Source organism: Emys orbicularis, chromosome 2, assembly GCF_028017835.1.
Source record: "Emys orbicularis isolate rEmyOrb1 chromosome 2, rEmyOrb1.hap1, whole genome shotgun sequence".
Taxonomy (NCBI): Eukaryota; Metazoa; Chordata; order Testudines; family Emydidae; genus Emys; species Emys orbicularis.
In genome coordinates this window covers 297,373,279-297,389,986 of record NC_088684.1, presented here as the reverse complement: position 1 = coordinate 297,389,986, position 16,708 = coordinate 297,373,279, and the positions used below count along the sequence as shown (strand labels likewise).

Genomic DNA, 16,708 nt, shown 5'->3' with positions numbered 1-16,708 from the left:
TGGCAGGGCGCCAGGGGTACCTTTGGGAGTTCAAGGTTGGGGGTGTCTGGGGCAGGTGGGTAGATGGGGGGTGCTGCATGACTGAAGTCAGGAGTATCTGGAGCGGTTCGGGTGAAAGGGCAGCTACCTGGGAGGAGGGAGGGGTACCCCAGGGGGTGTTTCTCGGGCAGCTGCCGGGGGGGGGGGAGCTAGCTCGGAGGGATGCCAGGGGAACTGCCTGGCAGGGATAGAGGGAAAGTATCCCTGGGGGGCCAGTGGGCGGTGGGGGGAGCTGGCTGGGAGGAAGGGGTACAGGGGTCAATGTGGGAGCAGCCTGGGGGATTCCCTGGAGCAGCGGGGTATCAGGGCACCGGGCGGGGGGTACTGGGGAAACAGCCTAGGGGGTTCCCTGAAGCAGCGGGGTATCAGGGCACCGGGCGGGGGGTATTGGGGCGTCCCTGGAGCAGCGGGGTATCAGGGCACCGGGCGGGGGGTACTGGGGAAACAGCCTGGGGGGTTCCCTGAAGCAGCGGGGTATCAGGGCACCGGGCGGGGATCCCTGGGGCGGGGTAGCGGGCGGGGTGAAGCCCCGGAACGGAAAAGGGGGTTCCTTGCACCGGCGGCGGCGGCCCAGCGCTCACTTCCCCGCCCCCGGCAGCCCAACGGCCCCGGGAGGACGTCGCCGCCCGCAGCAAGGCGAACGCCGCGCGGCAGCGCCCCCGGCGGCGGAACTGCCGGGGACAGCAGCCGGAGTCGGTCTCTGCGGGGCCCGGGAGCTCGCGCAGCTGGGGAAGGTCCGGGCGCTGCAGCCCGGCCCCGCCCCGCCCCGGGCAGCCCCCGCCCTGCCGGTAGAACAGCCGCCCAGGAGAGGGCGCAGGTCACAGACCCTGCGGGACATCCCCCGCCCCACGCCTTAGCTGTGGGGCAGGGCACGGGGGGCGCCCCTCGCCGTCCCCTGCAGGGTCTGGCTAGACCCCCGTTACACCTGGCAGGGGCGGGGAAGCGGCTTCTCCTCCTCCCCGCAGCAAACGCGCCCCAGTGAGAGCAGGGCTCCCATGTCCCAGGACCCCTGGCAAGCTGGCGCTGGGCAATGGGGGGGGGGTACCTGCTGTCACCCTCCCATCACCCTCCCCCGGTGCCAGCCATTGAGATTCTCCCGCGCCCACGTTTCAATGCTGACCCCTAGTGGCAGGGGGCAGTTGCTAATCCCTCAGCCCCAGGCTGGGGGTGGCAGGCTGTGTCCTACCCTCCGCCCTGGAAGATTTTTCAGGGTTAGGCAACAGCAGCCCAACACCAGGCACCTCCCCAAAACCAGACGAGGGGACTGGGACCGGCCACCTAGCACCCCTCTGCCATTCCTAGGCAAGCCAAGGAGATGGGCCCCCTAGACTGGAACAGAGGGAGAGTTGGGTGTGCAGGCCAACGTGGGCACAAACTTGGGGGGGGGGGGGAGGCCAGCACAGTGGCCATGCACAACCACAAGCTTTTCAGGAGCACACGCTGGTGGCTCCATTCACATCAGTCTTAAACTTCAGGTTAATGCACGAGATTCACTTAAGTGTTTCATACACCTCTAACAGGAGTACTAATAACAACAGCCCTGGACTAGTGCCTTCGGCACTCACTGCCTCCGTTTCCCCATCTGTCCAATGGGCATATTCACTGACCTCACAACGCTGGGGGTGTTAATTAATAGGCCTGACCCTGAAAATGGGTCTTTCACCCGACAAGCATTGGGAAAGTGCTAGTGAAACTCAGCTTGTAGTAGGCGGAGGTTAGAGTGGCGGCAGCAAGGGGAGGAGTGGAAGATAGACCAGTGGAAAAAACAGAGGTGGGCTGGGTTAGTGACACTCATTAAGCAAGTTACACAGGTGGCCGAATGGAAAGGGGTATGGTACAAAACACAGCCATGCACCTGACTTGAACCAAGGGAAAGACGTTTAGTTAGAGGCACCGTGTTCATTCAACTGATATTTACACAAGTGTTTGAATTCCCTCCTTGTCCGCATGGTTTGGATCATTCAGGAGACACCCTGCCAGGTTTTACTGTCACCAACCCAGCAGCTCTTTAGGATGTTTACTGGAAAGTGTACTCAGAAACCATGATCTACTTGACCAAGAGTGACACCCCCTCCATTTATGAATCTGAATGGATTGTGGCCACCTTTCCACTGGCCCCAAACCAAACAAGCCTGAGCCTGCCTGCTATCAAACTCCCCTCACCAGAGGCGGAGCGAAGAGCTGCGGGACTCTGCTCTCCTCCTGGGAGGATCACCTCTCTTTTCTCCCCCCACCCCCACCATCCCTCCTCACTGTCCCCTTTGCTCCATTCTCCTACTCACTGCCACCTGCCTCCCCATCCCCCCCAGTGCTGCCCTTTCCATGCTTTCTTTACTCTATCCAGCTGCTCACTGCAGGCCCTCGGTCCCTCTTGCTTTTAAGCTCTCCACTCTGTGGGTCTAATCCTACAAAGTGCTGAGCTGTGCCATCAACTCCCATTGCAGTCAACAGGACCGGAGACCACTCAGTACCTGGTAATGTCAGGCTTAGACTGTGCATCTGCCTCCTTCTTTCCACCCAGCATAAACCTTCCCTTCCAAACAGGGCGGGGAGGAAGTCCCCGTTCCAGCCCCTGGCCCGTAGGTAGGAGCGCTGATCATGGCGTTTCAACACCACCGGGCTTTTTAGTCTAGTGCTTCCCTCTCCTGGCTCGGTGTGGCAGCAAAATGAGATGGAACAACAGTGAAAGTGGAACCTGTACCCCTTCCGAATATCCACAAGCCAATGAATAGCTGGCAACACCTCCCAACCTGAAAGCGCCCCCCCCCCGGGAAAAAGTTCATATTTATTACCAAAGAGACTTTAAACAGGAGTCAGCTGCACATCATGGCCTATGTTCTTCAGCAGTGACAAGTGATTTGGGGGCCCCCTCAGTTTTTGATTTGGCCTTCAAGAGGTCTGATTTTAAGCAAGTGCCAAGCAGGCTCCGTTAAGGCTTCTCCAGCTGGGCTCCCAAAATTTAGACCCTGTTAAAATAATTTTAAATTTGGAAAGCATGTTGGGCTCTACTGATGAAAAGTGCCACGTGAGAACTAGGTAGTTTTATTAAATACCCCTTACAGGATGGTGGCATGAAACTGCCAGCAGTTATAAAACAGTTACCCAGCACTGGCTGTAGGCTGGATGTAAGGAATTTAGTGGGTTGTTTTAGGCTGCGATTTTCCAAGCAGCCTCAGGGAAGGTGATGCCCCGGAGTTGGATGTCTAACTCCTGTAGGGAGACACGGTGGGTGAGGTAATATCTTATCGGAATTTGGTCCAATAAAAGGAGATTCCCTCACCCACCTTGTCTGTCATATCCTGGGACCAACACAGCTATGACAACACTGCACACTCCTGTAGGTCAAACTGGAAATCCCAGCCTCCCTGTACGTCACATGACGTCAGGACCTGCAAGGCACTCCCCGCCCAGGGACTCCTGCCCAGTCTCTCTCACACACAAAGAGGTCTAGCCGGGGTTTGTTGCTCAGGGGACAGGGCGCTGCCCATGGGGCAGTGGTTCCCCAGGTGGATTTTCAGGTGGCAGTTCAGTGACTGTTTGTAGCGGAAGCTCTTCTCGCACTGGGGGCAGCGGTGGAGTCTCTCGCCCGTGTGCACGCGCTGGTGCTTCAGCAGGTGGTGCTTGCGGATGAAGCACTTGTCGCACTGGGCACAGGCGTAGGGCCGCTCCCCGGTGTGGATGCGGAAGTGGTTGGTGAGCTGGGATTTCTCCGTGAAGCGCTTCCCGCACTCCCCGCAGTGGTAGGGCCGCTCCCCCGTGTGGATGCGGAAGTGGCTGGTGAGCTTGGACTTCTCGGTGAAGCTCTTCTGGCAGGTGGGGCACTGGAAGGGGCGCTCGCCCGTGTGCAGCCGCCGGTGATCGACCAGGTAGTACTTCTGGGTGAAGCTCTTCTCGCACTCGGGGCACTGGTAGGGCCGCTCGCCCGTGTGCACGCGCTGGTGTTTCAGCAGGTGGTGCTTGCGGATGAAGCGCTTCCCGCACTGGGCGCAGGCGTAGGGCCGCTCGCCGGTGTGCGTGCGGTAGTGGTTGGTGAGCTTGGACTTCTCCGTGAAGCTCTTCTCGCAGTCGGTGCACTGGTAGGGCCGCTCGCCCGTGTGGATCCGCTGGTGCCGGACCAGCTGCGAGGGGTGGGTGAAGTTCTTCCCGCAGTCCGTACAGAGCAGCGAGCCCTCGCCCTTCCCCGCGTGGAGTCGCTGGTGGACGAGGAGGCTTATCTTCAGCCTGAAGCTCTTCCTGCACTTAGCGCAGGTGTACGGGCCTGTGTGACTGACCTGGTGCTTGAGAAGGCTGGATTTGAGGCTAAAGTTTATCTCGCCCTCAGAGCATTTGTAGGGCTTTGCACCTGCCAGGACCTGGCTTCTCTGGGGATGTAGAAGACTGGATTTCTGACTGAGGCCTTCTCCACATGCTGGAGAAATGCAGACTCCCCCTGCTGCGTGGACTCCCTGGTGCACTGCGAACAACTGCTTACAGACAAAGCTTTCCCCACATTCATTGCATATATATGGCCCCTCTCCTGGGTGACTTTCCTCCTGCTCAGTGGCTGGTGCAAGGCCGCTGAAGTCTCCTCCACACAGAGTGGGCTGGCCCAGGCTGCTTCCTGCAGGGTTTCCGTGCTGTGTCAGTGAGCTGCACTGACTTCCGGGGCTCCATCTCGCAGCAGGTCTCTGGAAATCCTCCTCTGAGCTTCCTTGCGCCCCCCCGGGAAGTTCCGGGATGGCAGCACTGTCCTCAAGACACCACTCATCTGCTGGAATACAAAGGGAATCCAGAGAGGATTTTACAGCAACCTCTTCCCAGGACATTCCTCAGTCACCAGGGAAGCCCAGGAAGGTGTTTGTGAGTGGAGAGGGTTCCTGTCTGCCGAGTGCCTAGCACACTGCTGGAGCCATACAAATAAACAATCATAACAAACCCCCCCCCCCCCCCCCCCGCTTCACCATAGCTACCTTGTCCTTACATACTTATCACCTTCCCACCCCCATGTTCTGGTCCTCCAGCCTGTGAGCTACCTCCACTGCCCAGTAACATCCCTCTTCTCTGCCGGCAAAGCATTTCCTGTGTACGTAACTCACCCTTGATGGGCTCTGTAGGGATTTCTCTCTCCACCAAGCCCCCCTGACTCTCAGCACATGGCGTTTCCTCTTGTTTAATCCATGAGCTGTCGCTGGGATTAGAAGTGGGAGATCCTGTTCACGGGAAGGAGAATGACATTAGGTTTCTCTCACATCCGCGGAACCCTTTAGGGAGGATTTCAGGGCAGATGGCAACAGCTGGCTGGTGCCAGCACTAGCTGTGAATGGCGAAAACTCCCACAGAGAAGGAACATGTTGATCGAGCTCATCAGAAGAAATATAACAACTACAAGAGCACAGGAAGCTCATGTTAATTTCCTGCCCTTGACGACTTCTTGCTGCTTCCAGTTGCTCTGGTCAGTTCCTCCTCACCTGTGCTGGGATCCGGCGGGGTTTCTCTTTTTTGAGATTCCTGCTGTTCTTGGACTCGAGACTCTACCCCGGCTTCAATCGGGGACTGAGCATCAGGCGTGGAAGCAGCATTGTCTGTTCATGGGAAAGGATATTAAGGGGATTAGGGTTTGGTTAATAATTCACTGAGTTCACACCTACAAATCCACAGACTCTTTAACTAGTTTAAACCAGCCCCCTTCCATCACCAGAGGCCATGGCTAGCACCTGTGGCAGTAAATGATAGGGTGGCTGTTCCTTTCGTAACCCACAGGGCTGATGTGGGACTGGCTCGCTTTGTCTGGGCTCAGACACTGTGAGCTGATCACAGAAGTGCTCCCCGAATCTGATCAGCCAAGTAGTGTGGAGCAGGATACGCTTTAGGTACCCCCCATCATGCATGGGGAGAGAGATCAGGAAGAGGGGCTCCCTACCTCCTTGTGCATAAGACCAGAGTCTTCCAGAGGCCGGGCTAGCAGGTGCCTACAGCCTGAGCAGCATCTGGCACTTCCAAGATCTGACTGATACTAAAGGAATTTTCTACTCATCTTTACCCAGCGAGATCAACGTCTCATAGTTGTTCCTCATTGTGTTCTTGTGAAGCTCCTCCCGCCGTTGCTCTAAAACCCCCCACTCCTGCCCGGAGAAACAGCCCGAGACCTCATCGAACTTCACAGGGACCTGAAATCACAAGCGTCACACCCTCAGCACCTCCTGCCCCCACTGGGGAGAGTATTCAGCATCTCCCCTCCCCAGCACAGTGTCACACAAACCTCCTTCGTCATCACCGTCAGAGCGTGACGCAGCTCACCCCTGCCTCTCACAGCGCCCCCAACGCTCCCTCTCATGCCCGTACTCTGCCCAGTTCCCTGTTCTTAACACTCTGTCAGCTTCTCCAGGTTCTGACTTTATGTCTCTTCTCATGCTGGCCCTTACATCTTGAAAGCTTCCAGCAGTGCGTATGCCAAGCATTCTCCCTCATGCCTTCTCCAAACCCAATACTGTCATCTAGCCTTCCACTGCTGATTGAGCATGGCTCTACTCCCCTCTTCATGCCTTAGCCTGCAATAGTTTGATTGATGTAACCGCAGGTACCTCGCCCCTGGCCCCCTCAAACCTCTCCCTGCCAGCAGGGATACCTGCTCGCCGAATCTGTGATAGCTCTATGGGAGGAGACCATGGCTAGGATGCTCTGGACCAATTAATATCACCTGTTTTCCCTTCACCCCCTTTCCTCCTCTCTCTGGGTGCCGAATCAGCAATTGCATCCCTCGCTCCTTATGAAGGAAAATACATAAAACCAAAGACTGGCACTTAAACTGATCACTGACCAGTTGCAAACTACGAAAAGCTGCAAGCTTAATACTACAGGTTAAGACTCGATTACCAACGTTCAAATCGATAGCTCTAGACTACACTTGCTAATTTCCTGTTCTCATTGCATGGCTCCCTGTACTCACTCCGGATCTGAGAGCCTGTCACGGTATCTCAGCGTAAGACAGAGTGTCTTGTAGTTCTCCCCCTTTTATTGGTCTGTAGATGGGGAGGAGCAGAATGGAGCTAAGGAGCCCCGACCAGTGCTTCGTTGTGCACCAGTGCACCCAGTCTATCCAAGCCATTTTGTAACAGACCTGAATATCCCTGGGATACACACCCCTGGGACATCTAATAGAGGGGACAGCTTTACTTCTGCCCCTCAGTGCTAGCTGGGATATTGTTACCTTGGGGACTTCTCCCTGTGCGCCTGGGGGAAGTTTTAGAATCCAGACATCTTTTTTCTTCAGCAGGTTCTCCATGTTCTCCAGCCTCCTCTGCAGCAGTCCGTACTCCTGGATCAGAGTTCCCAGCACAGCCCATTTACTCTCCAGCTGGTTCCCAAACTCCACCACTGTCCTCTCGCAGCCGACTAGTTTGTTCTCCGCCATCCCCATTCTTCCCTCTAGCGTCAACAGTCGCGTGGCATGCGACTCCACGGTCGTCTCCACAGTCACCTCGGGCCACATGGCAGTCTGTTCCAGCGGCAGCTGCATTTCTGCCTCAGAAGCATGATCAGAGGCAGCCGGGGGGGTTAAAGGCACTGGTTGCTCTGCTGTGACATCCCATTGCGGAGCCTGCTTGCAAGGAGAAAAGAAGAGATCGGCCACAAAGAGAAAGGGCGTACAGCCCGCTCACGTGTTCCAGGCTGCTCCACGCTCTCTGGGCCCGAGAGTTAATCTTTTACGGCTGCCTTCCAGATGCAACAACAAAAATGGCAACAGACCCTTCTCTGTCAGCCTCACGTTGGTGGGTTTGGGACTCTAACAATATAAACTTCTCAGGCTTGTCACCGACGTACTCGCTACACCCGCTGATCTGAACGCTTCTTCCACCAGGGGACCTAATTCCGCTGCCATTTCAAAACAGACGTGGAGAAGGTTCTTGGGGACCACATGCCAGGCCTATCCCACACCAGAGACTCTTACCACTCAGCTGAGTGGCGTTCCATGCATGACATTTCTCACCGCTGGAAAGAGCCAACCATCGCCCCCACGGCCTGACCGTGAGCGGTATGAGAGGTGTGCAGGGGAGGGAGTCGCAGGGTGGAAGAGAGCCTGGAGAAACCAGCAAGATGGATGTATTGGAGAGGGACCAGGCCAGCCTTGGTTCAAGTGGAAGGAGTGGTAGAGCCTGGGAAGACCAGTTGGGGGGTAACACGAGCCTGGAGGCTCTGGTCTTGCCAATATCTGTCTCCTCCTACTCCTCTTCCCTGCTCGTGACAAGCACACACCAACTGGGCACCAGCGGGGAGAGTGGGGGGACCTGAGAGCAGGAAGAGACAGACAGTGTCCAAGCACTCAGTGCTGAGAAAACCCTGCTCGGTCCCTGCTGAGGGCGAGAGACTCGGTGAGCACATGTGAGGATGGCATGGATCAGCATCACAGCCCTGGCACCACAATGGGCAGCCAGGCCTGCGTAACCAGGTTGACACTGCTGTTGCTAGGACGCCCCAGAGTGCATGGCCCCCACGTGCTGCACTGCGTGTTGATTTTTGGGCACACGACAGCCTGCGGCCGGTGGCCACCCAGGTAGGTGCTTGGATGAGCCCGGAATGCCCAGAAACAAGCTCCGTAGGGAGGATGGGAAACGGCCGTGGGGTGGAAAAGGGGCTGAAGAGACACAACTGAGGCGTGTTTGCTGCAACTGGTTCAGACTCAGGTCCCAAACTGGAACAAAAACACTGTTGCGGTTATAGTGTAGACAGGACCTCCAGTTTCCCCCCCCCCCCCCCCCGCAGCCTGGACCCTTCCGCTCACACTTGGCTCTCAACCACTTCCTGGCTTCCCCCGGGGGGGGGGGGGACAAAGACCCAGCCCCCCCCCGGGAACTACCCGACACCCGACAAACCCGAGTCCTCCAGCGGCCAATCTCCCGTGAAGGCCCGAAGCCAGCGGGGCTGGTCCCTGCCCCCCGCCCCGGGGCTCAGCCCCCAGCCCGGCCGGGCAGCCCCGCGCTCCGGCTCCCGGGGCCCAGGCCGGGCGGGGAGAAGCTCCCGGGGCCCGAGGCTCCCCCGCCCGCCGGGCCCTTACCTGGGCAGCGGCCCGCTCGGCCATGGCCCCCCCGGGCGGGGCTTCTCCAGCGGGCCCGGCCCGGCCGAGCTCCGCTCCCGCTCCGGGCTGGGCAGAGTCCCGGCGCCGCCTCGCCACGGGCCGGCCCCGCTGCCGGGCGGAGCAGAGCGAGCGCAGCCGGGAGGGAGCCGCGGCCTGGCTGCCGGGGCCCGGGAGCGGCGGGGAGGAGCGGGGCGGCAGCGGCCCCTGGCGGCGGGTGGGGTGTGACCGGAGCCCGGCTGGGGAAGGCGGCGCTGAGACTGGTGGATTCCAGCCGCACGACCCCAGCGGGGGGCGCTTGGGGCAGCCGGGCTTGTCCTGGGACCAGCAGCGGCGGGGCCTGTGCCGAGCATCCGCAAGGCAGCGAAGTCTAGCGGCTAAATAGGCTCTGCTGGTGTCTGTTCGCCAAGGTGCTCAGCCGCCGCCACCCTGGGGTGCCCCTAGGGCCTCTGGCTGCCAAGCAGCTGGATGATTGATTGCCTGTTGTGTTCATTCCCTCTGAAGCACCTGGCATTGGCCCCTGTCCAAGGACAGGCCACTGGGATGGATGGATGGACCATTGCCCTGCCAGCATGACTTGGAAGGATTAGATTTCATAGAATGGTAGAATCTCAGGGTTGGAAGTGACCTCAGGAGGTCATCTAGTCCACCCCCCTGCTCAAAGCAGGACCTATCTCTAGACAGATTTTTGCCCCCATCCCTAAATGTCCCCCTCAAGGATTGAACTCACAACCCTGGGTTTAATAGGCCAACACTCAAACCAAGGAGCTATCCCCTCCCCATGGAGAGATTTTTCTTAGGAAAGTCAATTTCAGGTACACAGAAACCTACCAGAAATGTTCCTATCTCTACTAATGGACGTTTATAGACAGGTAAAAGAAGACAAATGCTGCCTGAGAACTTGTTAGCGTTTGATTTTAAATGAAGGGATATTTGTATTTGTATATTTGGACATGTTGACAGTTGGTGTTTTAACAGTGATAAAGCGTTATCTTTTTGACTCTCAAATTTGACTGTTGTAAAATAATTAAAAAATAAAAATCAAATTCTGCCAAGTCTATGGAAAAAGCAGTCAGGACACCACAATTCTAGTCTCTATCTGCCACCAACCTGCTGGGGGATCTCTTGCACAAGTCTCCACGCCGTGCCTGTTTCCCCTCCGTTTGTCTTTATTTAGATTGTAAGCACAGTGCCCAGGACCCGGCTGGACCATTAATGTTGATATGACTCAGTGTAAACGTATACATCTAGGAACAAAGCATAAGGGCCATACTCACAGGCTGGGGGACTCTATCCTGGGAATCAGTGACTCTGAAAAAGATATGGGGGACATGGTGGATAATCAGCTGAGTTCCCAGTGCGATGCTATGGCCAAAAGGACTAATGCGCTCCTGGGATGTGTAAACAGGGGACACTCGAGCAGCAGGACAGAGGTTATTTTATCTCTTATCTGGCACTGGTGCAACTGCTGCTGGAATCCTGTGTCCAGGTCTGGTGCCCACAATTCAAGAAGAAAGCTGATAAATTGGAGAGGATGCAGAGAAGAGCCATGACAATAATTAAAGGATTAGAAAACCTGCCTTCTAGTGCTTGAGCTCTTTGAGTCGATCTATTTAACTTAACAAAGAGAAGGTTAAGGAGCGACTTGATTACAGTCTATAAGTATCTACACGGGGAACAAATATTTAATAATGGGCTCATCAATCTAGCAGACAAAGGTATAACATGATCCAATGGCTGGAAATTGAAGCCAGACAAATTCAGATTGGAAATAAGGTGTAATTTTTTAATGGTGAGAATCATTAACCACAAGGGTCGTGGTGGATTCTCCATCACTGACTATGGAGTGTTTGGTGAGAAAGCGCTTAGCCCTGAAGTCCTTCTTTCTCTGAGGGCAGTGGCACGGCCTCTCTGCTGTGTGAAGGCTGGTATGTTCTCAGCAAAGCTCCTCTCTTGCCATGGGCAGCAGTACAGTCTGTCTGTGTGGGGTTTTGGAGCGCCTGGTGAGCGGGTGTTGCTCAATGAAGCCTTTCCCACACACAGTGCAGCAGAAGGGCCTCTCCCTGGGTGCGTTCATTTGTGAATGGGGAGATATGATCTAAAGCTAATGCTTTTCAGGCACCTAGAGCAATGATATGGACTCCCCTCCAGGCCTCCCGAGACCCTGCTTTTGGCTAGAGCTTTCCACACAGCTATATGGTTCCTTCGCCACAGGAGTCTCCTGATGTTCAATAAAATCCAAGATCATAGAATCATGGAATATTAGGGTTGGAAGGGACCTCAGGAGGTCATCTAGTCCAACCCCTGCTCAAAGCAGGACCAACCCCCACTAAATCATCCCAGCCAGGGCTTTGTCAAGCCTGACCTTAAAAACCTCTAAGGAAGGAGATTCCACCACCTCCCTAGGTAACCCATTCCAGTGCTTCACCACCCTCCTAGTGAAATAGTGTTTCCTAATATTCAACCTAAACCTCCCTCACTACAACTTGAGACCATTGCTTCTTGTTCTGTCATCTGCCACCACTGAGAACAGCTGATCTCCATCCTCTTTGGAACCCCACTTCAGGTACTTGAAGGCTGCTATCAAATCCCCACTCACTCTTCTCCAGACTAAATAACCAGGGCCGGCTCTGGCTTTTTTGCCGCCCCAGGCAAAAAAGCCTCCCGCCGCCCCCCGCCGGGGAGCGCGGCAGGGGAGGGCGGAGAGCCCGGCCGCGGCCCCGTTCTCCCCAGCCGTCCGGAGCGCCGGGGGAGGGCGGTGAGCCCGGCCGGGGCCCCGCTCTCCCCGACCAGCCGGAGCGCCGCAAGGAGGGCGGAGAGCCCAGCCGCGGGCCCGCTCTCCCCGGCCGGCCGGAGCGCCGGGGGAGGGCAGCGAGCCCACTGCGGCTCCGCTCTCCCCGGCAGCCGGAGCGCCGCGGGGAGGGCGGCGAGCCCAATCGCGGCCCCGGTCTCGGGCCTGAGTGCCGCCCCCCTCCAGGTGCCGCCCCAAGCACATGCTTGGTAGGCTGGTGCCTGGAGCCGGCCCTGTAAATAACCACAGTTCCTTCCTCATAAGTCATGTGCCCCAGCCCCCTAATCATTTTCGTTGCCCTCCGCTGGACTCTCTCCAATTTGTCCACATCCCTTCTGTAGTGGGGGGACAAAACTGGACACAATACTCCAGGTGTAGCCTCACCAGTGCCGAATAGAGTTCCCTCAATCTGCAGGCATTGCTCCCACTAATGCAGCCCAAAAGGCCGTTGGCCTTCTTGGCAACAAGGGCACACTGTTGACTCATATCCAGCTTCTCATCCACTGTAATCCCCAGGTCCTTTTCTGCAGAACTGCCGCTTAGCCAGCCTGTAGCGGTGCATGGGATTCTTCCTTCCTAAGTGATATGAATATGGTATAACTAAGGTATGTTTTATGCAAGATGGGTCATGTGAGGTATCATTGGAAAGGTTATGATCTACTGACTATGATTATCCTATTTGTATACATGTATCAATTCTGTATCTGAAGTTAGGAATATTGACTATGTAACAATACACCTGGGGAATGCCCACCAGACAGTAGGCAATCAGCCTGAATGGGCCATTAAGGAGAACAATAGGACTTTGAAGATACTAATCTCGCACCTTCCTGAGAAGCTTCCTGGGATGCTGCTTTGACACTGCAGGGTCATGTGATCGTGTCACCTTGTACTGGACACCTTGGACTGCTAGTATTTTTCCACTAGTAGGGGGTGGGGTTCAAACTGGGAAACAAAGAATTCCCGCCATATGTAAATCCTATTTAAGGCTGGGGAGTGAGTTAATCAGGGTCGGTTCTTCACTGAATCCCGGCCCAAGATGACTGCTAAAAACACCTAAAACTGAACTGGGGAAGAACTGGACCCAGGCTAGAAGTGTCTGACCTGTGAAAGGAATATCTGGAATTCTAAGCTGCAAGCAAAAGAAGTTTGTCTTCAGGAATCTCTGCAACCTGCTTAAAACAACATTTATGGTGAGAAATTACTACTTGTAGCCAGTTTCTTTAGTGTAGTAAGCTTAGTTTGTGTGTTTGCTTTGTTTGCTCAGTAATCTAATTTGATCTGTTTGCTATTCCTTATAATCACTTAAAATCTATTCCTTGTAGTTAATACATTTTTGTTTTCTATAAACCAGTTCGTGCAATTCATAACTAGGGGGGCAAAACGCTATGCATATCTTCCTCTACATTGAGGGAGGGGGCAATTTTCCTGAGCTTACACTGTACAGATTTCTGTGCAGCGCAAGACAATATAATTTTGGGTTTGCACCCCAGAGGGGGTGTGCACTTGAGTCCTGGGCAATCCCCTAGCTGAGTCTTCCCATGCAGAGCTGATTTCAGTGCCTGTGTCTTCCTGCAGCTGGGCATGTCCCTACCTCTGTGTGTGCACGCTAGAGGAGGCTTGCGGGCCTGGCACAGCAGGACAGGGTGAGGGAGCCCAGGCTGGTGGAACGAGTGGTCTCACTGGGACCCCAGTATGTCAGGTGGCACCCTGGAGTGGAGGGCAATCCATCACAAGGAGATTTTCCAAAGGGTAGAGCAGAAAATGACCCATGGGAGTTCAGAGAGACAGCAGACTGACAGGACTGGAAAGAGTCCCAAGGAATCTGCTCGGTATAAGAGAGTTTGCAGTGAACTCCTTGTTCTGGAGGATGCTCACATGGAAGAGGGGCCATGTACCTCCACGGATCCTGGGCAAAGGCAGCGGGATCTCTTGGAACGTGCCAAAGTCCTGACTCTGGAGGTAGCTATGGATCCTTGCTATGCACTGAAAGTGAGTATCTATGCATCAGGAACAGTCAACATGGATTCACCAAGGGCAAGTCATGCCTGACCAACCTGATTGTCTTCTATGAGGAGATAACTGGCTCTGTGGATATGGAGAAAGCAGTGGATGTGTTATACCTTGACTTTAGCAAAGCTTTTGATACGGTCTCCCACAGTATTCTTGCCAGCAAGTTAAAAAAGTATGGATTGGATGGATGGACTATAAGGTGGATAGAAAGCTGGCTAGATTGTCAGGCTCAATGGGTAGTGATCAACGGCTCGATGTCTAGTTGGCAGCCGGTATCAAGCGGAGTGCCCCAGGGGTCAGGCCCTGTGCTTGTTCTCTCATGCAGCACTGGCTTGCTGGATCTCCTGCAACTTGTCATCCTGAGCCCTCTTCTTTCTCCTCCTTATCTGGCGCAGACATTCCACCGGTGAGTAGGGGGAGGCCCTGAAAGCTGCAATGGTAGCAGCTGCAGAGAAAACACACAAATATCAATATCTGGAGGCAGATCCTCAGCTGCTGAAAACCAGTGTAGCTCCATTGCATTCAATAGGACTCTGACAATTTACACCAGTTGAGGATCTGGCCCTTAGAATGCATCCATATTAAGGAAGCACAGGAATGGGTTAGGGAGGAGAACCTAGAACTGATGGAAGGAAGATGAACCAAGAAAAAATTAGATTGGATCTCACCTTATTATCCTCTGGGCGCTTACAAATTCTTTAATCATTTGGTCCAGTATCTTGCCAGAGATCAAAGTAAGGCTGACTGTCTATAACTCCCCTGATCCTCCTTTCCCCCCTCTTTAAAGATAGGTTCTCTGTTTGCCCTTCTCCAGTCCTCTGAACCTCACCTATCCCAGGAGTTCTCCGAGACAATCACCAGTGGTTCAGAGATGGCTTCACCTAGTTCCTTAAGTACCCTAGGGTGCATTGAATCAAGCTCTGCCAACTTGAATACATCTCACTTATTTAAATATTCTTTAACCTGTTTTTTCCTATTCTGGCCTGTTTTCCTTCCCCCTGAATATTAATTGTGTTAAACATCTGGTCACAATTAACCTTTTTAGTGAAGACCGAAGCAAAAAAGGTATTAAACACTTCAGCCTTCTGTGCCATCTGATAAAATTTCCTTCTGTCATTAGCTCTCCTTCCCCGTTAAGTAATGGACTTGTACATTTCTTTGTCCTTGTCTTGCTTCTAATGTATTTATAGAACCTCTTTGTCCTGCCTTTTAAGTCCCTTGCTAGTTGTAACTCATTTTGTGCCTTACCCGTTCTGATTTTGTCCCAGCATGCTTGTGCTGTCCTTTTGTAGTCATCCTTAGCAATTTGTCCACGTTTCCTCTTTTTACTGTTTGATTTTCAGGTCATTACAGATTTCCTGAGGTAGCCATATTGGTCTCGTATTATTCTACCTATCTTTCCTTCACATCAGGATAGTTTGCCATTGTGCCTTTAATATTGTCTCTTTTACAAACTGCCAGCTCTCCTGAACTCCTTTTTCCCTTAGATTTTCTTCCTGTGGGACCTCCTTACCTACCAATTCCCTGCGTTTATTGAAGTCTGCTTTTCTGAAGCCCATTGTCTCTGTTCTGCTGCTCTCACTCCCTTCCTGCCTTGAGAATAATGACCTCTGTTCATGGTCATTTTCACCCAAGCTGCCTTCCACCTTCAGATTCTCAACCGGTTCCTCCCTGTGAGTCAGAATCAAATCTAAAATAGTGCTCCCCAGGTACATCCTCCACCTTCTGAAACAATACATTGACAGCTGTATTTAATTTAACCAGAGGCGTGGTGTTTCATGCTTAAAAACAATTTTAGGGATGTCTGAGAAACATGACGGGAGCTTTAGATCCTGTGTAGAAGACTGGGGGCACCAGTGCCGGAAGTGTGGCCCTGCTCCCTGCTCCTCTTCTTCTCCCCAATGATCCGCTCCCTGGCTAGGTTGGAAGCCCAGAGCTGGGTCATGGTAAGAGCCGCTCAGGGAGCCCAGGCAGCTGTGGGGAGCTCTGGATCCTCCACCTGCCTTGCGTGCAGGGCCAGGATACCCGAGAGCAGCCCCTGGCCATGTCCCCACCCCCCCGGGCACGCTGCCCAGGGCAGATGGAGGGTCCGGGGCTCCTTACCATGGCTTGGCTCCGTCTTCCGGCCTGGCCAGGGGTGGGGCCTCGGGGAGAAGAGGAGGAGCAGGGGGCAGGACTCTGTGTCTAACTTAAGGCCCATCTCAGCCCCCACTGGGAAAAGGGAGGTGCTTTGTGGTGGGGGAGCTGATCTCCCTGCTGCGAAGTGCAGCCCCTACTGCTCCATACCTGTCCGAGGCTAGGAGGGACAGGCACCCTCAGGGGAGCAGACAGATCTGTCACTGAGCAGTGGCCTATGTGAGTTAAGCTGCAGTCCAGTTACCACATGTCCACATCACAAAACCCCGCCATTAGCTAACTGGGTCCCTCGGCGCTCTGCGTTTAAGGGGGATCCTTTGTTCAGGTAAAATGCCCCTTACCATCTACCTTAAAATGGGTTGGTTGGTCGCAGGGCAGTTGCCTCGTTGCATTTCTCCATTCAAGCGGGACATTGTGCCGTGTTTTATTATGGCACGAGGACACAAGTGTCATGTTGTCCTGGGAGACAAACTGCTTGGAATGTCTCCTGCTCTATAACAGGGTGAGGCCACCTCCTGTGCACCCCCTTGTGGCCACTGGCCGCTCAGGGGCAACGTGCCTCCATTGCCATCTTCCTCAGGCCCTCAAACTCCACCCGCTGGGTCAGTGCTGGAGATGTGGCTTAGCCTTCTGGCCAAGCCACAAACAAACAAGTCTAACTGAAAAGTCCCAGCAAACAA

The 16,708-nt window shown here is 54.6% G+C and overlaps 1 protein-coding gene across 1 annotated transcript; it reads right to left on the bottom strand.

Moving 5' to 3' along the window:
* Positions 1 to 3,064: 3,064 nt before the first annotated feature.
* Positions 3,065 to 9,112, bottom strand: LOC135873896 (zinc finger protein 79-like). The gene is made up of 6 exons (XM_065398504.1): positions 9,071 to 9,112; positions 7,226 to 7,615; positions 6,059 to 6,185; positions 5,487 to 5,600; positions 5,115 to 5,228; positions 3,065 to 4,789 (listed from the first exon to the last, which is right to left on the bottom strand). Exons 1-6 carry the CDS (start codon positions 9,092 to 9,094, stop codon positions 3,471 to 3,473), a joined length of 2,088 nt encoding a protein of 695 aa, XP_065254576.1. The 5' UTR covers positions 9,095 to 9,112; the 3' UTR covers positions 3,065 to 3,470.
* Positions 9,113 to 16,708: the final 7,596 nt, after the last annotated feature.

Bases quoted from the DNA above. Each gene is read 5' to 3' on its own strand.
- LOC135873896 (XM_065398504.1), bottom strand. From the start codon at position 9,094: ATGGCCGAGCGGGCCGCTGCCCAG. The intron at 6,186-7,225 runs GTAACAATATCC...TTGTGATTTCAG, and splicing joins CACAGGGAGAAGTCCCCAAG to GTCCCTGTGAAGTTCGATGA. The intron at 5,601-6,058 runs GTAAAGATGAGT...TCCCATGAACAG, and splicing joins TGAGACGTTGATCTCGCTGG to ACAATGCTGCTTCCACGCCT.